This window comes from Aedes aegypti, chromosome 3, assembly GCF_002204515.2.
Source record: "Aedes aegypti strain LVP_AGWG chromosome 3, AaegL5.0 Primary Assembly, whole genome shotgun sequence".
Lineage (NCBI taxonomy): Eukaryota > Metazoa > Arthropoda > Insecta > Diptera > Culicidae > Aedes > Aedes aegypti.
In genome coordinates, this window is record NC_035109.1 from 327,815,839 (window position 1) to 327,839,933 (window position 24,095).

The window sequence follows — 24,095 nt, forward strand, 5'->3', positions numbered from 1 at the left end:
CATGAAAAAGGAATAAGTTAAATGAATAATCAACTAATCTTTACATTATTAGAGTATAAATCCTCTATTAACTTGGGTGTCTTCTACTCTGTTAAGTATCGTTACTCTCAGTCCCTCACACTTTCGCCCCCTTTCTAGTTTTTTCGCCCACCAAAATCCATTTTACAAATTTTCGCCCCATTGGACCTGAAAATCGCCCCCAGGGGGTCGAATTCGCCCACTTTGGGAATCACTGGCTTAAACCTTCTGCAAAAAGTTTCAAAATTCTAACTTTGAGTCTGATAAGTTAGATGAAAAATCAAGCCTTGATAGTTAGAGAAAATAGCAATAAATATTTCGAAGCATTGCCAGCCAATTTGAAACATTTCTAAGAAGTTAAGTGTAGCAAAGTAGCCTATTTCTACAAGATATTCAATTATAAATGTTTAAATGTTATTTGTCCACGATTACGGATGCTTGATGGCAATATCATCAACCATATTAACTTTCAATAACTTGTTTTTGGTCACTTATAGATGTTCGTTCAAAATTATTTTCCCGGTGACCATCTCAAATTCCCGGTTTTCCCGATGGATTCAAATTCCCGTCTTTTTCCCGGTTCGGTGGCCACCCTGAGGTAGGTAGTCGACACCCTGTAGTGATAATTTTACTGGGAAAAGTTGTTGTAAATGTTGACTTTTTTGTGACCAGTTCAAGTAAGGGGGTAATCTCCATTCAAGACAATCGCCAACCAGAAGTTGAATTTCAATCCAGGACGTCAGCAGCATGATCTTGTATTGTATTCATGCGCGTTACGGTAAGACGTTAGGATCATACACTTTCATCCAAACTGACCACTTCTAAATGATATTGTTCATTTTCATGTGTGATATATTTCTTTTTCTTAAGAATGGAGCTTACAATAATGCTCCAGAAATGTCTGAAGTATTAACATATATAAGAATAATAGCAAACGTCGAATCACTTGAATAATCGTTGTTCTTCCTCAAGGGTTTTCCGAGAAATTCTATAAAAATTAAAACAAATTCGATAATTTTCTAAACTTTTGTTGTTAATTTATTCATCTCACAACATAAACGCATAACACAAAAAAAATGCTCTCCTTATAAGGTATATATTAGTGTACCGAGATTGGGAAAATATTCTAATAGCTTCATTCCCAACTCGTCTTCGATGATTTCGCATCGGACTTCCTGACTTGAATCGACAGTGTCGTCCATTTATTGCTCTTTAGTTTTTCGTTTCTTAAATGTTACAAACGAATTTTGTTTCAATAATAAGGTCGTTTTGTAGAGTTTATGTATCTTTTTCGATTTTTATCGGTTTTCTTTATTTTCTATTTTTTCAATGTATATATTTACGTCCTAAGAAGAAAAAATAAAACTGCCTCTGCTAGTACTAGGACAAGATAGTACTCATACTCGTGTTAAACAGTACTATGTGTGGTTCTATGAGAAACGAGGGAGAAATAGGAGACCTCCAACGTTCGGAGTGGTGATGATTGGATGATTGAATTGCGAAACGGTTTCTTAGAATAGCAACGTTCCCATGCCGCCCATTTCGCTCTGCTCCTTGACGAAGATCTCGAAGTACTGGTAGATGATGGTGACGGCCAGCAGGATACCGGTTCCGGATCCGATGGCTCCCATGAAATCAGCCGTCACCGAGAGGGCACCGATGCACAGGCCTCCGAAAGCGGCCGCCGTCGGGATGTATCGGTTCAGTTCGTGGATCATTGAGCTCTCGCGATGACCACGCATGATCATTTGCTGTTCCTTGAGCTGCTTGGCGACGTCCTTGGCCGAACTGCCGGACACGTCGATCCAGGTCTTGGAGAAGAATGCACAACTGCCGAGCATGAACACGATGTAGAGCAGGGCGTGGATCGGATCCTGCAGGATGTGCGACAAGCTTTCCGGTGGGGAGAGGTAGTAGCAGAGACCTCCGATGGGGTAGGCACGGGCGGGGCCACCCCCGCTAACGTCGGCCCACGTTCCGAGCAGATTGACGAGCAGGTTGCCGTGGAATTTTACCGCCAACATCTGGGGATAGAAGATTGGAAAACAGATAATGAGTGATTGAAAACAAAAGTGATGATGATTTTAGACTGTTGGGCAAATGCAGGTCAATACGGGAAAAAGTAGCAAACTTTGTGTGCTACGAGTGCTTCCGCAATTGTGAACTGATTGCTTTCTCTTTTAATTAATCAGTTTTGCATTTGTTAAACGTGTGTCGTACACAAAAATACTTATTATAACTAAATCATCAACAAAACTTACTATTGGAAAGCATGGCAATACTTTATGCTTTCAACCTTTAATAATTATAATATATAAGACCACAATTAAGGATTAGTTTTTTTTTCTATCTTTTGAACGAGATTTTTAGCCCTGGGCTAGTTTATCTCGGGACCAACGGCTTTACTTCCCTTCCGAAGGAAGTCGTCACTGAAAATTTTTAGTGACTATCTCGGAGATGGGATTCGGCGTGAGAGGCTTGTGTTCTAACCACTACACCAGGTCCGTCCCCATTAAGGATTAGTGTGCCTTCTTGAGAATATCCTTCCACTACTATAATACCACAGATAAATAATACTAATTCAAGAAATATTAACGTTCACACATCGAGAGTCGGGTAATGATTCTCATTAAAATTTGAAAGATAATACTTTCTCGAATGCTCTTTCAATGCCTTCGTAGCTATGTCTGTTTTGGAAACCAACTATAATGTAGCAAAACAAATTTCAAAGACAAAAATCTCAGGAAAGAAGTTTGTTGCGGTTCTTATGTTATATTTGTGCACTAGTAACAATTTAGAAATAAAGGATGTAATTTAATGTATTCGTCAACATTCTTCATTATTGCCAGACGGTAGATTAAACGTTCTGAAGAATTTATGATGCAAGTGAATCACAGTTCTCTTAGAATTTTGGGAGAATAAGCTTGGATTGAGTATTCAGGATGGCTAAACTGTTGTTTCCCCTTTCTACAGCTACAGCGGGAAATATTGCTTTCTGTACCTGTACGCTAGTTAATGTTTTTGATATTATTAATTTCAAGTCCATGGAAAATCATATTAGAATCGAGAACAAGAATGAAAAATTCAAACCAAGAAGAAATAAAGAAGCTAATGAAAATTCTTTAGCCAAATGCGCAATGTTTAGCGCTGCGCAAAGTTAGTTGCGAATGCGTATACAGTAACAATGGTAATGTAAGCTACATTGTTAAGTCTCCTACACACTTAAAAAATTCACCGTAATCTCAACAGCTGAAGCTTCGGTGAAAAATCACCGAACAATCTGTAAAATCTTTGAACGAAAAATAAGAAAATGGCTCAGACCGGGGATCGAACTCCCGACCTACCGATCAGGAAGTAGGCTTGCTACCACTAGGCTAGCTTACACTGCTTGTTAGTGGTGTGCAAAAACTGCAACAAAAGGAAGCTCATGCCTGCAGAGCGACTGTCACACGATTTCACAGAAGTTCGGTGAAAATAATGCTGTTACCGAACTGTTCGTTAGTATTTCACAGGGTTACAGTAAAATTGTTTGTTTCACGGATTATTTCCTGTAAAATAATAGATTTCACGGATTTTCTCCGGTAAAATAGTTGATTTCACGGATTTTGTTGGTAAAATAGTGGATTTCACAGGAAAATCTGTAATTTTGTTGTTTACAGTTCAATTTCGGTGATTTATTTCACAGGATACTGCGATTTATTTTAAGTGTGTAATATAGTTGGTCTTAAGTGTTGATATTTTGTTTGTGTTAAATATTCTTATAAAAAATCGTTCGCAGTTTATCGCGGTATTCTTTAAATTGATTCGTTGATATATAAGAATATTGGATTGATAAGATCTTAGAAGCAGTTGCATAGCTACGGGGGTGTGGTGGGTGCGGTCCCTGGGTTCTTAGTGGCCCGAAATTATGGTGAAAATTTCTCATAGCATTAGGAATTGAGTTTTTGACCAAATAAAATGTATCGGAACAAGGAAAATCGGGTTTGTAGGGCCCCTGAACTGGTAATGAACAGGGGGCCCTTCATCATCTAGTATATGGATAAAGGCTGCATTTATTTCAACGCTACTTTTGAACAGAACATCGTGGATTTGGATACATAAATATATTGTTATGTTAATCATCGAATATCAAGGGGCCTCTGTCTGAGGAAGCCCGGAACTGATTTGGAATCATTTTATTATGAACCTCATCCTGAGCTAAACCGAAAGGAATATTTTATGCATTCCTGTATTTCGATAACGCGAACAAAGGTCTCTAAGGTTTTTTTTTACGCAAAACATCTAATCTACTTAAAGTAACTTTGTTCCTTTTATTCGCATTGCAATGATTCTTGGTGAAAATTCTTGAGGCTCCAGTGGTTACTACGCGACTACTCCATAAGTTCATAAATTTTCCTCTTCAGGAATGCTTCCAGAGATTCATTCAGAGCTTTCTTCATCTATATATATATTATGGATCCCCCCAAGCATTCTTATGAAGATTCCTCTAGCAATTCTTCCAGGAATTTGTCTTGGAATTAATAAAGAATAAAGTCCCACAGACATCTTGAGAAAGACGCTTCAAGAGTTGCCTGGTTGGATTACTTGAGGAATCCTTATTGAAATGTGGTTCCTGTTCAGTCTCATTTTGCTTTCATTTTTCAGGCATGACGTCTCCAAAGTTCCTTTTTTTAGACGCTGTCAGCCCTGAGTGGTTGTATTAGTACATTACTCTTCATTAATTGACATTTTAATTACTAAATACAAATTGAAAACGACTTCAACAATATACGAACTATTATTATTTTTATCTATTATTTTCAATCCCAAATATCAATGTTGATTGAAAGTATATTATTGTTTCGATTAATTGACTGGTAAATTGGCACATACCCCTATTTGGAAGGGCTCCCGAATTTGACTCCACGCTGGGCCCCGAAAACCCTAGCTACGCCACTGCTAAGAAGATATATTCGGTTTTGGCAACCCAAATTTCAGAATACATGGTTGTTTTAGATTGAAAAGATCATAGCATCTAATAAGGTGTACTCTGGAAGAAAATTCATGGATGATCCCCTTGTTATGATTCGTTTGATTTGTTAGAAAGTTTCTTTACATAAGGCTAACCTGTGAGAAATGATCAATGTATATTATTTTATCTTCAAATTAGTAGAAGCACTTCTTCTCAGATCATAACACGAATTTGGATGTTTCTAATTGCAAATCATCTTGAAAAATTAGGCTAAATAAGAATATCTCATACTGCTCTGAAATGAATCATCTTTTGTGCTGTCTATTCTTTTTTCGGTCTTTGGTCATTCTCTATAACTTGAAGTTGCAGAAATTGCAGTTCTTCTTAGACTGCGACTCTCATCAATAGGGTCCAATACCTCTTAAGTTAAAGTCAATTGTAATTAGTTCGTTCCATAAATCTTTGAACAAGGGATAAAGAAACGTCATGAATATTACCACTCTTCCAGGCATGATTATTCATTGGAAAAGCTCCAAAAATTGAGGCATCAAAAAGCGTATATGTATTGACTGTTGGTGGTTTTAACCTTCAAAATACAAGTTTTTAGTCGCCTTTCTGATCGATACATCAGTTTGTACTTGAACTTACGTCTTCTTGCTCAAGATTTGCATATTTCAAGCTAGAAAGCCCGAAAGCGCCTCTTTGAATTAAAGATTAAGCGTTTCAACTTTTCAATTCATTTTGCAATCCTAATACTGTATTTTCTCAAGAAATTGAGATCATTTCTGGGACATAAATTGAAACCATATCTGAGAAAGATTGATTCAGGGTTTCATATAAGACCGTAAAAAACACCTCAACGCCAAACAAGCTCCACTTTACGTAAGAAATTGTAGAATACGATGGATGAGATTCTTATAGGGCAGCACAGCATTGATGAACATTCGAGCACTTTCATTGGAAGTGTAATGGAACGTCATTTCAGTTTATCACCATAGTTTCCCAGTACCTAATTTTGGTTTCTCGAACGCTACTCCACAGACAACTGCTTATCGCAGTGTTGAATTGATCGTTGAAAAAGCTCCTAAAATTGTACAAAATTGTGTTCTTTAAGTAGCTCACTAAGAATTCCTTCGTAAGGGGTTAAGATCATCATGCTTAGAATCAAACCGGAAGTTCAGCAAAGCTCCTAAAATTGTTCAACATATTTTTGTATAGATGTAATACATTTTGATAAAAATATATCAAGAAAAATACTTAGACCAAAAGATGCTTTCGTTGGCCTATGGAATACAAGTTTGTATTCACTTTTGACTTTCCTCAATCATGTGGTATTTTTTAGAATTTTTTTTACAAAGCATCTAGCATGTAGCACTCGTATGGAGTGGTTTTTAATTTTCGTGACTCTGCAGAAAATGCCTTTACGTAGAACCAAGGAGAAAACACACATTTTTTTTTGGTTTTTCAACCTTTACAGCGGTTACGATTTATCTTTCAACTGAATTTGTTCTCTAGAAAACGTTACGAAGGTTTGAACAGAACACAGACTGACAAGATTAAAACACATGAAATTGAAATTGAGTTTTTTAGCAAGCACATATCGTAATATACTTCATAACTATGGAATCGTGGAACTGGGACTTTTCTTAGCCTTGAGGCAATGCACGGGGGGCTACAAGGCAAAGCCATACTGAAGGTGTCGGTTTGATTTCCGCAATGTTCATCGTCTGTTCGTAACGGAAATTTGTTTGACTTCCCTGGGCATGTCATTTTGTCAGAATCTCATCCAGTATTATTTGAAAATCCGTCTCAGGAATTTCTTAGAATGAATTCCCAGATTTTGGAAGAACTCTGTGAAGGGTTCTGTCGAAATCGTCCATAGGATTATGTCAGAACCCCACCAAAATCCATTTCAAAATCCTGTTTCAGAATCTGAAGACATCTTGCTAAGAATTCAGTAATAGATTATTCAAAGATTGTGGAAGAATCTCTCCCAAGATAATATCCAGGATTCGGTGATGGCTGGGATTCTCTGAAATTTGTTTACGGATTTTGTGACAATTTAGCGTAACATTTTGTGAGAATTTTTTTTCCAGTTGGTAATCTGCGCTAAATTGCTAAATCTGTATAATGTTTGTTATAATTCTCAGATATAAAATTGGTGCGCAGAAGTCTGTGACTATGCACCTTATTATTAAGTGAGATTGTGTTTGGCCTCCAACTTTTTATTAATAATTTTTGTTGAGAAATGTTCTGATCTTCAAAATTTTTGGAGAATTTCCTGAGTATAATCTTAGAAAAACAAAATGTCCTGTTCTGCAGAATTGTGCTCTTGAAAATTAATACCCTCACTGTTTTTTTCTCTATTTATCGTTTTACCAGTTTTACTAGGATATTTTGATCAAACTTGTGAAGATTGACATGATTTGATAAAATGATGGTGTTGATTTTGAGCAAAATGAGCGGAACTAGGCAATCAGTTGATTTATGAAATTTTATAACTAAATGTTTTTGGAACAATCTACGCCAACTTCAAAGAACACTGTTGATGCTTTTTATTTTTGGAAATTCTGATGAAACTTTTCATTTTTTTTTTGTTCCAACTGAGAAAGAGTCAGCTTCTCGGTTTAGTGAACATATGAACACTTCCACAGTTATTAATTAAGAGTGTTTTTGCCAACTAACCATTCTTGAATGTGTATATCATGTGGTAAGCACGAAGATACTATATGCCCAGGGAAGTCGAGAAAATTTCCTCTACGCAAAGTTCCTCGACTGGCGTAATTCTAACCCACGACTCTCAGCTTAGTCTTGTTATATAACTGAACGTTTATAGCTAAGACTCTAAGGCTCCATAATTCAAAAAATCCATCAAGTTAAGAATCTCAGATAGAAAATATTTTTCTGATTTTTTTTTTTATTTAGTTAGGAATCAATTAAGGATTACTTTTCAGAAGCAAATATGATTAAAAATCATGGTAAAAATTTGGTAAGACCGAGTTTCCACCCTCAAACCCATTTCATAACTATGGAATTGTTTCCAATGCCCTAATTGATTATAGTGCTTTGCAATCGATAGTCTACGCTGGTCAAACGTTTTGTAGGTAATTGCAAATCTGCAAATGCAAATTTGATAGGCAATTCTGTGTTTAATCCAATACTGATCCATATCTGTGGGACCACCTGAGTAATCCTACAAGTCATAAGTCAAGGCTGGTGTTTGAATATGTAAGTACTCTGCAGTCTTAAGTAAAAATAGTCATCCCCCGTCCCCAATACCAACCTGTGAAATGACGTAAAGATTCGAAACCAGCGCCGACTGCAGAATAATGGGAATGTTGCTCGTGTAGAACAGCTTGATCGGGTAGCTGCTGTATTGGCCGCGATAGCGGGTCGACTTGATTGGCAGATCCACCCGGAAGCCCTGGAAGTATATTACCACCGCAAAGACCAAAACCGTCGCCAACAGATTCATCAAGTTGGGCAGATTTTGACGGTAGAAAGCTTCGCGCAGTCCTCGGACCTTGTCCTGTCGAGTGGCCAGAAGGTGGAACAGAGCAATGACCGCCCCTTCGAATTCCGTTCCCCGTCCGGTGTTGACCGTGGCCGGCGAGAAAGCCTTCCACACAATGGTCTCGCAAATGTTGGTGGCAATGAACAGCGAAATACCGGAACCCAATCCGTAACCCTTCTGGAGCAGCTCGTCCAACAGCAAGACAATCAATCCGGCCACGAACAGCTGAATAATGATCAGCAGACATACACCGGCTCCGATTTCCGCTGGATCGCCGTACATTCCGGTCATGACGTAGACAATGGCCTGCCCAATCGTGATGACCATTCCAAACAGTTTTTGCGCCCCGTTGAACAGAGCCCGGTCCTTCGGGGTGTCACCGACTTCGATAATCTTCGCTCCGGCCAACAGCTGCATAATCAGTCCGGACGTCACAATGGGGGAAATACCCAGCTCCATCAGGGTACCCCTGTTCGAGGCCAAAATGACACGAATCCAGTAGAAGGGATCGGCCGAATCCGAGCTCATGATTCCGAAAAGCGGAATCTGACAGCACACCAGAAAGATGAACAACGTAATCGCCGTCCATAGCACTTTCTCCCGGAATTGGATCTTCCGCTCCGGTTTGGCAATCTCCGGTAGGATACTGCAGAAGGGTTTGATGATTTCCAGGAATTTGACTGAAACGAAGCGAGATTAGACTGACTAAAATCTCAAAAACTTAATCGAATTTAACTTACTGCCCATTTTGCTGCCCTTGGGTTAGGTCTTCTTTTTATTCCCGTAGAAACTCCAACCTCGTTTTCGGCGAGTAGATTTCCACTGCACCCTCGATAAAAGTCCACCGGATTCGAACTCCTTCACTTCACGATAACTTACAGCACTAATTTTCCACAATTCGATGCGAATCACTACGAATTTTCCCCGCAGAAAAATGCAATTTTTCCCTGGTAGCTAAAAACAGGCCACGCAGCAGCCTTCTTTGCTGGGTGATGACTTTTACCGAAATGAATGAATGGAAAACGTCGTCTGGTCTCGATGAAAGCGAACGTGCGTGACGTGAAAGGGTGATCGGCCCCTCTCGCTTGCACTTTTGCTACACGTAAACACCGGAGCGATGTGTTGGAGCTCGCGAACTGTTCGAAAAGCGGGTGACATTGACGTTTCTCTGTGGGGTGGCGATTTGCACTTGCAGCTGCAAGTGCAGCAACAACGGTGGTAAAACTCTACTGAGTGTTTATGTTACATCAATCAAGAAAGTGAATTATTATTTTCGATAAATTTTTCCTTGATTAGTTAAATCCGAGGGATGGACACAAATTATTTTGAACATAATTTATGTTAAGTTCTTAAGACAATAGTATACGAAGAACAGGTTTCACTATTATTCTGAGTAAAAGTATAACAGAGTCGCCGGGTTGAAAACTTTTAACGTGTTCGGTCGGTGGTGATGCATTTATGCAGCTGTCAAAAAGTGGGTGGTGAAACTGTTCGATTCGATTCCGCCGGGCAGTGAGATGTGAGATGCGTGGAAACAACAAAGTGCCGTCTCGCTTGTGCGCTTCTGGTTCGCTCAGGTGGAGTAACAGAGATGGTACTATTGGATGAAATAATTCAACGGTAGGACAGTAGTGAGCTGTGAAACTATTCAGTGGAAAAAGTTATAGTGTAGCAGCATAACGTACGTTACTTTCATGACGCTGATTGAATTGACCGTTGGGATGCACAGTGAAGACTCAATTTCGTGAGCCTATGTTCGTGATTCATTTATATTTCAGTAGACTCTTTTGCAACAAAGGTGGAAAAACACTTTTCGTACACGTCATCGTAATGTGCTTCTGGAGGTGGCCAATCATGTGTCAACTGATATGTTCAAGGTATTCTGAAATACACTTGTTATCAAACTTGCATGGACCTCTAATTTTTTCTAATAGCTAGCCTGCATGCAATACAAGCAAAGAGAAAATTTGCGATAGAAACTACCATTTTAGGGGGAAAACTTAAAATGATTATACAGTCTACTCTCTCTAACTCGATATTGAAGGGACTATCGAATTGGGGAGGAATCGAAGATATAGAACACATATATTTTAGAATTTTGACATTTTCGTTGTTTTTACAAAATAAATAGTAAATAATTATTTTAACGTGAGAAATAGTTAATAGTTAAATAGTTAAAAAATAATTTTATCATTCTGCAACAAGTAACAATCCTTGATTTTACTATAAGCATAATCAAGGATGGAAAAAAGTCAACTCTAGCGACAAACAACACAGTATTTGAATAGTCTAAGAGCAGTTTGAGCCTGCATCTCGAAGCGCTCAGACGTATATTGGAGGCTGAGAGTCAGAGCATATTTTTTTGTATTCTTCGTTTCTTCGGAAACAATAGTAGACATTGTTGAAAGTGAAATCATGGCAGCCAAAATGGAATACGCAAGAAAAAAAAGGGTCAAAGTTCGATTCGGAGATCAAGCCAGATCTCCATCCGAATATAAGTGTGATGAAAAGTGCATAGTTATCAAGTTCAACAACGAAACGTTAATGAAAATGTGTTTGGAGCAGCATATCGGCGAAAAAGTTTTCGGATACTCCAGTGGACAAGGCACTAAGGTCATGGTTACGGACGGAAATGAGGAGATTAGGTACGTACGGTTGTTTTACATCCCTCCGGAAGTTCCGGACAAGGAGGTCGCCGAATTCATAAGGAAGTTCGGAGTTGTCAAGAAAATCGTTCACGAGAAACGCTCGATGGGATCAGGATTCAACTGTTTCTCCGGTGTGAGAGGCATCTATATGGATGTGAACAAGGAAATACCCCCCCAAATCTACATCTGTAACTACAGATGCCGTGTATACTACTCCGGTATGCAGGAAAAATGTTTCATTTGCAAGGCCACGGACCACTTGAAGCCGGATTGCCCCCGGCAAGTAGAGAAAACGTTGAATCCCAGGGAGCGGGTTCGAGAAAAAGAGGGAACAAAGATTCATTCGATGATGACTCTCAGTTAGGTCATGGTGAGAAAAGAGAAAATTCTGTAGCGGACGTTTCAGTGAGTAACAGCATTGCTGGACTATCCGAAGTGGATGATGAGAACGAGAGATCTGACGTAGATCCGAAAAAGCAAAACTGAGTTCTTTACTAAGTTTGAAAAATGAGTAGATTATCATCAGAATAGCAACCTCAACGGTATCGTGTGCAAAGCTAAACAGTCACTCGTAAAGGACTTTGTCAATTTCAATGATATTGATATAGTATTTTCCAAGAAATGTGTATAACTTCGTCATTCTTTCTACCAAGTCATGAGGTTATATTGAACTATGCTAACATGAGTAGGTCTACAGCTGTGGCAATTCGGAAAAACTTCGTGTATTCAGACGTGGTGGTTGATCCCACTGAATGAAGAAGATTGTACAGGAGCGAATAATTTTTGTCCAGGATTGCAACAATTCTCGCATAACTTCTGATCTCGCCCTAAAAGCCATTGGTAACCATGTGTGTAGCTCGTTGTTTCTGAGCATTTGAATGGATTTTCATGTTATTTAACAACGCTATGGGAAAGAAAGGATCATTATCTACCTGCCCGTGATGTTGGTTTGGATGCTTATTCTTTCTTTTGCTTAGAAACAACGAGCTACACACGTGGCTACCAATGGCTTTTAGGGCGTTATCTCAGAGTATGCGAGAATTAATTGATAAAATGAAACTAATCGACGTAGCCAAAAAGCTCCATAAGAAGCCTTTTTTTACTTTTTTCCGTGGCAAAAGCGCTTCCAGATTAGATCGCTTGTACTTTTCTCGCATTTCAATAGATAAAGTTTATGAGGTTAAAACAGTGCCACTTGCATTCTCAGATCACCATTCGGTCGTGGTGAAGATTGAGGTGAATAAATTACCTCCCACTACCTTTTCGAAATCAGCATATTGGAAGCTGAACTCAGCTGTTTTAAAAAATGAGGATCTCGTTACAGATTATGTTCAAAAGATCGAACAATGCAAAACTAGAGAAAAATATCGGAAGGATTTTAATTTGTGGTGGAGTTCAGATTTGAAAATTGCAACCAGGAATTTTTCCGTAGTTACACTATCAATCGTAACATACAAATTACACGCAAAAAAATTGTGCAGTAAAAACTACCATTTTAGGGGGTTAACTTAAGCGCTCGCACCGGCAATTTTCAGCAGACCAGAAATGCGCTTGATTTTACCATGTCTGTTGTCGAAATCAGATTGTTGTAAATTATTTCTGTCAAATGTACCAGAAATGTAGTGGGATGTACCGTAAACATAGTAAATTGGTCCGAAATTCCATGTTAGTTTCAAGAATGGGCGTAGTCAGCTACAATAGTAATTTTTACCACAGAATTGTATGAATGAGAAGAGCATGTATTACAAAGCAATGCAAGAATTTTCGGTAAGATTGAATGCAGGAGACAATGTTAACGAAGAAATGGATTTCATGAAGAAAAGATTATTTGAAATTGAAGAAGCGAAATTATCAGAATTCTCTCATATTTTCCAACCGAGCTCACTGGTGGAAAATGAAAAAATGGGTATTTTTTCAAATTGCTCAAAACAATGATAGGAAACTAGTTAATTCACGATTAAAAATAGGAAATGAGATTACATCAGACAGCTTAAAAATCAAAGACGAGTTTTTAACATACTACAAATCGATATTCCAAGACAGCGAACAATTTTCGAGATCAACTGAATTTCCGTCATTAAATAACATAGCAAAACAATTGAACCACGATCAGAAACAGTACTTAATTCAGCCAATAACTGCAGAAGAACTTAGGGGACGGACCTGGTGTAGTAGTTAGAACACTCGCCTCTCACGCCGAGGACCTGGGATCGAATCCCATCCCCGACATAGTCACTTATGACGTAAAAAGTTATAGTGACGACTTCCTTCGGAAGGGAAGTAAAGCCGTTGGTCCCGAGATGAACTAGCCCAGGGCTAAAAATCTCGTTAATAAAGTCAAACCAACCAACCAGAAGAACTTTTGAATGCTTTGAGCAGCGCAACTAAGAAAAAATCACCTGGTATTGACGGTTTATCCTACGAATTTTATCTGAAATACTACGAATTTTTCAAGGAAGATCTTATCAAATTATGTAATAGCTATCTCGTTGATGGGAAAAAGCCTCCATCCAGTTTTAAAGACGGGGTTGTCATTTTTATTCCAAAATGCCCTAACCCATCGGTTAATGAATTCAGACCAATATCGTTATTAAATACAGATTATAAACTTTTCGCGAAGATTTTGGCAAACCGGGTTCAAAATATTTTGCCAGACTTAATTGGTCCCTATCAAGCTGCGTGTCACAAAGAGAAATCTTGTGTGGACAATTTAAAAGTGTTAAGGAATTTAGTAGCGTCATCGAACAAAAAACGGTCCTTTATACTCGCTTTTTTAAGTTTAGATCTCCAAAAAGCGTTCGATAATGTAGATAGAAGCTATTTATGGGCGGTTCTGAGAAAATTTGAATTTCCCGAAATTTTTAGAACAACTTTAAAAAATCTTTACGACGAGGCCTTTCCCAGTTTACTCATTGGGGGAAGTTTGAAGGAAAAAATCAAAATAAATCGCTCAGTGCGTCAAGGTTGTCCATTAAGGTGATTATAAAACGAAGCCAAACTTTGAATTTTCAAATGCACAAGACGAGAGAATCTGACAACAGTTCGCCTTGAAAACCAATCAAATTGCTTGCTTGCTGGTGGTGACCATTGGGATAGATTTTCTACGCGGAGCGCTGTTTCGTTCTCAAGTCTTGTGCTCTTGAAAATTTGAGGTGTGGCTTCGTTATATAATCACCTTAAGCATGGTCCTTTTCGTATTGTACCTAGAACCGTTGCTGGCAATGCTTGCTGCCGAAATATCAGGAATATTACATGATGATAAGTTTGTAGAAATGGTGGTTTATGCAGATGATATTTGTATAATAATAAAAAACCAAATAGAATTTCAAAAAGTGTTCAGGATTATGGCAATATTTTCTAAAGATGCTAGAATTAGCTTAAATTCAAGAAAATCAAGTATTTTATGCTTGAACGATCTTACATTAGAAAGCGGAGAAATTAACCAAGTTGATGAGTTAAAATTTTTGGAAATAACTTTCAAAACATCATGGGATGATACCATTTCCAACATGTATGAGGTACAGTTAAAAAAAAATAAAACAATCAATATTCGTCTCAAAGTTTAGAAATTTAAATATTATACATAAGATTTGGATTTTGAACAACTACATTTTGTCTAAACTATGGTATGTTAGACAAATCATACCAGCACCTAACAAATTTATTGCAGAGATAATCAAGGTAGTAGGAAATTATTTGTGGATGGGTCATTTGTTTAAAATTAGTAGGAATCAATTGTATTTAGATTCAGAGAAAGTAGGTCTAGGCTTAATTCATGTAGGTAACAAAATTAAAGCACTGTTTATTCGTAACATTTTGTATTCATCAATTGAAAATGGTTCACAGCCCGCACAAGATTTTCTATATAAAAATAGAAAAAATCTTAAATTAGGTAGAACCTGTGGTATTTATATGAAATATGCAGAAAATTTTGTGGGGCTTACAAATTTGAATTCTACCAAGTGGATGTATAATTATTTCATTGAAAATATGCAAATTCAACCCAACATAGAAATAAAGAACAATCACAAAATTTGGCAAAATGTGTGGCAGAATTTGAACAAAAAATTTCTCGATTCGAATCTCAAAGTGTCACTTTATTACTATGTAAATAGCATAATTCCAACTCGCAGTAAACTATTTCAGCACAAGATAAGAGGAACAGACAATAATTTATGCAATATATGTGAACAAATAGATGATATAGATCATCGTTTGAAAAAATGTAAAAACTCTTGTGAGGTATGGAATCACGCAAGTGGACTGATTGTAAAAAAGCTTAAGATAGATGTTATAGACCCCACAGAAATTTTAGACAAAACATTAGGAAAAAATAATGAGAAGTTGTCACTGTGGATACTAGCGAATGTAGTGAACTATAATCTAAAAAATCATGCAAACGGTAATGTAAATGATTTCAACTCGATAATGAGAACAGAACTTAGCTTAGCTTAGCTTAGACTGACTACACATATCAATGGTTGCTATTCCGTGATTGACCGGAGTCAGTGAAAATGCACAAAGAATCAACTAGAAGATCGGCTGGGATTGGCCATAATCTTCTTCAGTGTGCATAATTCAGTGCCTTTATTTATACATGGTCAATAACGGCGCCGGCCACGTCCTTGCAGTCAGGTGGGATTGGGGGAAGGAATGTTAGTGTGTAACCTTTGCTATTTGGAGACCGTGTTTGCCTCTGCATCTCCACAAAGGTTACTGGGAGGGATGTTTGTTAATGGGGAGGATCGTTGGGTCACAGGATTCACTTTGATAAGCGATTAGACCATGATAAATAATTATTGGTGAGATATAAACATGCTTATATGTAAATATTATTTTTTCATTTGATATGAACAATATCTATGTAGAGAAAAATTATGCCGACACTTGACGTGACGAACCTTTCAAAGTTTGTTGAATAAAGTGAACCTTTCGCAAGTCTACACTCGTAGTGTCGAACCATTCAAAGTTTTTTTTAATTACAAAAATAAATGTAAAAGGAAAAAGGTGTTTTGAAAAAAAAATTAGACATTAATAATTTATGAATCAGAGTTTATGTCGACACTCACAGTGACGAACCTTTCATAGTTTGTTGAAAAATCATATTTACGTCTCACCGTTGTAATGATTAAAGGTGCAGTCATACATATTTTATAGATTAGAAATAGTAGTATGAAACAAGCTCACCAATTGATCCGTCATCCTTGAGCAGCAACAATCCACTTTCAGCTTCACTCATTTGATCGGCTATATAAAAGCACTCAGAGAAAATAGGCGCACGACCCGAGAGGGAAAACAACTGACGACTGCTTGGGCTTTCTTGCTGCACTGCCCAGGAGCAAGTGTCAACTTCGAAAGATCAAAAAGAACTAATCGAACGCGCCACTTTTTCACTTTACCCGACCGATCGCGCGACATGTTTGATCCTGCCCTCATCGCCGGCTCCCGTAGGAGCAAGCGTCAAGGTCGAAGGATCAAACAAAACTATTCAACTCGATAATGAGAACAGAACTACATAAAAACAAGAAATTGTTGGACATTGAATTTGGAAATTATGTAAGCTTTATTTTGTAAGTTTTGTAACGTTTAGTTTTTTTAGCAAATAAATTAATTGAAAAAAAAAGATAGCCGTTGCTTTTGCGGAAGCATGATTTAAGCACTTCACTCGGCTCACGCATCACATATATGTGAATGATACGATGTACTACAGTGAAACCTCCATGAGTCGATATTGAAGGGACCATCGACTCATGGAAATATCGAGCAATGGAACAGCAATCCTTTGGAAAGCTGTTTGTTAATTTTGTTATTAGTATGGTTCCATGAGTCGATAGCGAGTCATGGAACATCGACTCATGGAGGTATCACTGTAGTTGTCGCGGGACAAAAAGTTTGTCTGACAATGTAACAAGTTACGATCAAATTGAATCAGAACACATTTCGGCCATTTTCTTCAACCCAAACCATGACCAATTGTTTTTATAATCACAAAGTGCTAACTACAGTGATACCTCCAAGAGTCGATGTTCCATTACTCGTTACATCATTGTTACTATGATCGTAGGACAAAGAACAACTGCGATGCTCCTTGGATTTTATCACGATCACTAGATTTCCATCCTTGAGCATAATCGTAACATTCAAATTTATGGAATTTATTGACATTTGGAGGATATTTATGAAAATATCGAGTTAGAGAGGTAAACTTGCATGGGAAACTTAAACAGATCGCATCGAGTTAGAGTTTAAGGTCATATCACAGTGCCCCGACAGACCGTTATTATGAAAAAAAAAAATGTCTATCAAATCTGAGCACTGGGCTTAATTCCTGAGGCCAATCGGCACCTCTGGACCAATTTTTAAAAAATTCCCCAGGAGGAATCTCGAGAAATCTTGATTTGAAGTTTTTGACTTAAAAATTCAATATTATTCATATTAAATTTACGCAATAGCACTGAAAAATAAACTTACAAAAACGCTCAAAAGGTAGGCCAAACTGTTCTCAACTGGTATAAAATTGTTACCTTTGTTATAACAAGCAATATTTACAACTGACTTAGCTTTCCGGAATGGCTTAAGTATTTTGTTTTTTCATCGTTTACTGGTTTAAGTTTAATTGGGTCCTAAAATGTTTAATGAATTCTCGTTTTTATTCAATAATACGAAAGAGCATGTTCTTGCAACTACTTTAGCAAGTTTTCCCGCTCAAATAACGGCTATATCATTTTTAAACTTCAATTTTAAAAATGGTTCCAAATATCAACCTTGACACTTGTGATCTTGTTTGACATTCACTTTTTCGACAAAAATGCCACAGGGCATATAGTTTTAACACTGGGGTTGTTCCTATCTGACATTTCGGAAGGGACATGGAAAACAAAATATACCCAAAATTCGAGTTTAAACCAAGGGGTGTGACAAAATCTCAAAAATCATAAAAAAATGTTTTTTTGTACTTAAACCAATGAAAATCATTTAAAAATTGAGTAAACATGTGTTTCTGCCCTAAACTTAAGCGTTTGGTAATAAAATTGAGACAGGGCTTTAGGACCCTATTGATTGTTGTTTTCTATGTTGAACCGGTTGAAAGGTAAAACAAATAAATTAACGATTAACAATGTTGTTATTCAAAAAAAAGGATCTGAGAATAAATGTAACATAATAATAGTTAGAAGTTAGGCCATGTGATTACTTTTATAGTCGAATAGAGATAGTATCAATCGTTTGTTTCAAATCTGGATTGATTTGGTTGCTCTGGTACGCTCACGTTAATATCAGAATGAACATACGCGGATGTCTTCCACGGGACAGCCAACCTCCTCCTGATTGTTGCAACTTTTTCTTCTGGCATTCTCACTAAATGTCCAGCTCAATGAAGTTTGCCTATTTTATTCACTTAATATTCTTCGCTCCTGCTCTCAAATAAATGTGCTTAGAGAGCCAAGAATCAGCGTTTTATCCAGGTCAAATTGACAATGATGTTTAATTTGGGTATGCTTGCATTCATAGTTCTCCTTGCATTATTATTGAAAGCTCGTTTATATTTCGAAACACTTCTCAGTGTTTCGGCGAAGTTGTTTACGAAATAATGGATCTATGAAGTCAGATAAGCCTTTGTCAGCAACAGTGTAGAAATGTCGTTTCCCTTTGCAAGTTACGGGTCCCTAAGCTGGTTACGTAATCCGAGTAAGAAGATATTCACAGTCAGAACACGTGTTTTCACTACAAAGGAATCATTATTATCATACGTCACAAGTGTTATATGGGTCATCAACAATTTCAACTATATCTCCATCAAGCACTACCTTAGCACCAATACATCTGAACCTGCGTCTTTCTTTACATGCAATCATAGACGTTTGAATAGATTAAATGACATTACAAGCGTATCCTAGTTGTCCATCTTAAAAATAGTGAAACCCTGTTCTACTGCACTTCGATCGATTCCAATAAAGTCATCGTCTGCAAAATCAAGAAGTATATGCGAAGTATATGCGACAATCTCTTTTTCATTCCATGTAGTTTTACAAAAAAATAGGCTCCTCGTCTACAATTCTAACAATTGTTTGTAGTTATCAGCTTAGTTAGCTTCAAGTCTTTTTTTTTAGTCTTTTATATTACCTGTCAAAGCTAGATTTTTATAACTGAGTCGACCGCAACCTAGAAATATTGATAAACAGATTGACGAGGAATTCTTTTAAAACGAAGTAAATGGTTACAGGTATAGAGAGTGATGTTGATACTCAAATACTTGTTAGGGATTTTTTTGAAGTTGTTAAAAACTTTGTTAATCTTCGAACACTTGTGACATATGACAATCATGGTTCCCATGTAGTTATAATCATGTTGTGGCTGAGAATGTTGACCAAGATATTTTTTAAGTAAAGTTCCCTGAGGGTAATAATCGGAGGAAAACTAGACGTAAACATCAAGGGGCACTTCTACAGATGTACAAAGAAGCAAATTTTATTAGGCAAAATAAATACGGCAGACTTTGGTGGGCTGGTCACTTAGTGTGAAAGTCGAAAAATAAGCTGCGAATTAATAATACTCCGCAATGTATATTTCACGTTTATTGAACGTAACATCAATTGTATATTGAAATTCGTTTCTAAGTATTCATTGTATTAAACTTAGCTTACTGGTTTAAGCCATGTAAAAACATAATTACGCCACTCTGGTGAGTATAGTCAGTTGTAAATTTGTCTAATTATAACAACGGTAACAGTTGTATACTAGTTAAGAAAAGTTTGATCAACTTTTTGAGCGTTTTTGTGGGTTTTTTGAGCAGTATAACGTAATTTTAATATGAATTATGGTGAATTTTTAAGTCAAAAGCTTCAAATCAAGATTTAACGAGATTCCTCCTAGGGATTTTTTAAAAATTGGTCCAGAGGTGCAGAATGACCTCATGCATTGAAACCTGTGCTCAGATTTGATGGACATTGTTTTTTTCATAATAACGGTCTGTTGGGGCATATGAGATTTCCAGCTATGATGTTGGGCGAGCTGTTACATAAAGTGCATGCATTTATGTAGGGCAAGTGTACCAGTAGTGGTGCACCTAAGGGAAAACTGCTAAAACATGGTGATAAAACCATGAAATATATGATTTTAATGTATCATTCGATAGATCTCAAGTCCTTCTATCACTAAAATGTGTAAAAATCACGATTTATTTTAAAATTTCCCTACAAAAAGCCTTACACCAATAATAGGTACACTCTTCCTTTAGTGGAGGTATGTTTTAAGAATGATTGAATTCTTATGGGACCATTGATTTCACTGCGGAACACGTTTTTGTCTCCAGCATCAAAATACCTCTATTTACATAATTAAGGGTTGCTGAATCCATTGCCATTTACAAAAATATCGTAGCACGTCTAGTTTTTGAGATATTGGTTGTTGAAAATGCAAAAATTGACTATTTCAGCCAACTTGCATGCAAGTTTGCTAGCTTGTAAGGAAATTAATTTGCCTCATTTGCCACAGAATTCAAACTTTACGTCTTTAACAATACTTATCATCAAAGTTTATAATACTTTTGATGCGAAAAAGTTATTTTTTGATGGTTTAGAAAAGTATTGTATTTTGCCATATAAGAGAAACGAAGAATTTTGTATGGAGACTGCAAGCATGTTGAAAAAATCGGTTTAATCTAAATTTAATCGTGTAATTTCAACCAAAATATATCTAAAACAAAAGTTTAAGTCCTCCTTTGCATGCTTGGTGGATAAGATCACAAAAAAGTTTGATAAAATATACTTCAAAATTTAGGTAAACATCAATAAAACCAATGTTTTATACAACTTTGGCGACCTGTAGCTAAAAATTGTGACGTGCTGGGAAATTTCTGAGAACGGCATCAGATTCAGCAACCCCAAATCTACTAGAGACACATAATTTGATCCTTGAGACAAGCAAAAATGTCATTTTTGTTGCGCTGTGTTTCTTATGGGACCCTCCACTATGGGTACTGATGCAGCACTATAGGTACAAAGGTACAAGAAAATTAAGCAAAATAATTGTTTTAAATAGTTTTACGGTTAAAATTCATGAATATTATTCGACTACTTGTATTATTTTCGCATCGTGCATCATAGAAAAATATCACATAACCATTTATTAGTACGAAACATGCCAAAACACACTACCTCCACTAAGTGAGCGTTTGCCCTATATCCATTGAACGCCATCAATTAGTATACGGAACGAAGTAGTGACATAGGGTCAATTGTCAATATATTTGAAACGAATATCCCATACAAACTTTGAAAGGAATGAGCTAGCTGGTGGAGCAACCAGTCGATTTGAAATTTTGAGGGAGCTTTTCTCTTACCCTAATCCACATATCTAGGGGGTGCCCCATTGAGTTTTCCAACTTTTCAACTGTTGCCAAATCATTCCATTTTACTTACGCTAGTCTCCCATAGAGTAAATAGGTGCAACGGTTGAAGAGTGGTAAGAGTTTCTTTTTTGAGATTTATTTCAAATTAAAACAAAACGTTATGCGTCAAAATGGTATATGTCATGGTGGTGCAAATACTATTCAAGTAAGGGATTTTTATTCTAAATATTATTCCTTAGCCGAACGGTTAGAGTCCGAAAGTGTCTGGGTTCAATTCCCGATCGGTTCAGGATCTTTTCGTAATAGACATTTCCTTGACTTCACTGGGCATAGAGTATAATCAGGTCCGTCCGACTCGGGTATTCGTAGTGCAAAAGGTACCCAAGTTTGACAGATCGCAGTACACTTTTCACGGCATTCTAGATTATCTTATGAGCTATAAATTTTTGGGCAACTGCAAGGGACATGTAGGTCTTTAATGTGGCTTTGGTATAATCGTACCTGCCACACGATATACGAATGCGAAAATGGCAAGTTTGGCAAAGAAAGCTCTCCAGTTAATAACCTCTTTTTAACGTCTTTTCTACTGGCCACCAGATGTGTTAGCTTTGAAAATATTAGCATTTTCTTCCAAGATTATCAACAAAGATTTTTTGAAAAAAAAAAAAAATTATATATTTTTCTTCGGTGATATCATTTGGAATTGCTATAGATTTTAAAAGAAATTTCTCGCGTTTTTTAGTTTTTAAGAATTTTCGAGAATTTTTGCAATTTATACAGTTATTGCTCAAAGAATAGAAGTTTCTTGTCAGTTATTAACTGGAGTAATTTCAGGATGTATTCTTTAAGAAATTTTTGGATAAAAGTGTTGTAGGTAATATACCTCCAGGATTTTGCGGAGAACTGAGAAAATTTCTGGTGTAATTCTTGAAATTCTCGGAGGATTCCTATTCCTTTGGGTTCATATAAGAATACTTAAAGAAATTCTTAATAGAAATTGTTAAGGAAATTCTGGAAAACAACTGCCAAAACATCCGAAATCGATTAAAAAAGATTTTTTTTTAAGAAAATCTGGAATCAATGTACGTAGAAATTTAAGGAAGAATCACTGAAGGTTTCCTTCAGATATTAAAAAAAGGGTGTCAACGGTATAACCTGTATAATTTAATGAAAAATACTATAATATTTGGGATTCCTTAGATTTCTTAGAGTATACTTGACAGAATTATGTCTGACCTGGAAGGGTTCACGTTCGCATCTTTATAAATATTCCAAATAATGTTTAAGGTTGTTTCAGTAGGAATCCCCGAATGATTGTTTTGGAGATTTCCTTGGAGTGATCTTTAATACCAGAATGAATGCTTTGGATTTCGGCAAGAACTGCTGGAATAAAACTATACAAGAATTTCAACAAACTACCCAAGAAGAATGAAGGGAAACATGAATAAATATCCAAATAAAAGAGTTCCTGGAGGAATTTATGAACGATTTCCAGAAAGAAATTCCAAAGAATTTGCAGTGAGAAAAGCGATGTAATTACTGAAGAAATCTCTTTAATAATTATTAGAAAACCCAAAGAGGAACTCGTGAAAAAGCATGGAAAATATCAGAAGAAATCACTACGGAGAGGAACCTCTCGAAGAAACCAAACTAAAAGTGTGTGTTCCGTTCTGAATTAAAATCACATAAAAAGAAAAATTTCTAAGTTTGAGTTAAAATTGTTACGCAATCGAAGGTGAATTTTGAAATTATATGACATCAACATCAGTGAGGATAACCTTCTAGTACTATTCTCTCAGAAATTCTATGTTTAAAAGATTTGTAGAACTACAAATCTGCTTAAAAATGTAATTTGTTTCAATAGGATCCTAAAGCCCTGTCAACTTTTTAGTGCCAAACGCTTAAATTAAGGCCAAAAACACATGTTTACTTAATTTTTAAATGTTTTTTGTTAGTTTCAGCCCAAAAAACAATGTTGTTTTAGATTTTGCCACAGCCCTTGACTTAAACTAAAATTTAGGGTGTATTTTGTTTTCCGTGTCCGTTTCGAAATGTCAGATAGAAATAAACCCAGTGGTGTTTTTGTCGATTAAGCCAACGTCAAACATGATCAAAAGTGTCAAGGTTAATTTATGGACCCAATTTTTGAATTAAAGTTTAAATATGACATACCCGTTATTTGAGCGTGAAAAATTGCTAAAGTAGTTGGAGTAGCATGCTCTTTCGTGTTAGTAAATTAAAACGAGATTTCATTAAACATTTTAGGATCTCATTTTCCCGCTAAAATAATGGCTATATCATGTTTAAACTTCAATTTCAAAAATGAGCTTAAATTTGAACCTTGAAACTTTTGATCATGTTTGACGATCACTTAGTCGTCAAAAATGCCACGGGGGTTATAGTTTTAACACAGCAAGGCAACGCGGATTTACTCAAGCATGAGTTGTTTTAACGCAAAACCGTGGTTGAGCCTAATAACCTAAACTTGGCTAAAAAACGTATTCAAACAGACCAAGTCAGAAAAGTAAACAAACTTACTTTATCAATCCTACGTGTTTCTCAAGGAAAATTCTACATTTTTCGCTTTAAACCAATTCGATTTTTCACTTTTATAAC

At 36.6% G+C, this 24,095-nt stretch overlaps 2 protein-coding genes across 2 annotated transcripts in view; one reads left to right on the forward strand and one right to left on the reverse strand.

The window, feature by feature from the left end:
* The window catches only part of LOC5572184 (ecdysone receptor), a 754,961-nt gene that overhangs the window by 285,049 nt on the left and 445,817 nt on the right, over window positions 1–24,095 (forward strand). The gene's annotated exons all lie outside the window — the stretch shown is intronic.
* On the reverse strand, window positions 1,031–9,536 carry LOC5573790 (protein transport protein Sec61 subunit alpha). The gene is made up of 3 exons (XM_001660992.2): window positions 9,224–9,536; window positions 8,253–9,163; window positions 1,031–2,042 (listed from the first exon to the last, which is right to left on the reverse strand). Exons 1-3 carry the CDS (start codon window positions 9,228–9,230, stop codon window positions 1,530–1,532), a joined length of 1,431 nt encoding a protein of 476 aa, XP_001661042.1. The 5' UTR covers window positions 9,231–9,536; the 3' UTR covers window positions 1,031–1,529.

Excerpts from the sequence above, each read along its gene's own strand:
- LOC5573790 (XM_001660992.2), bottom strand. Across the intron at positions 2,043-8,252 it reads ATCTTTACGTCATTTCACAG|ATGTTGGCGGTAAAATTCCA; the intron begins GTTGGTATTGGG and ends TTCTATCCCCAG.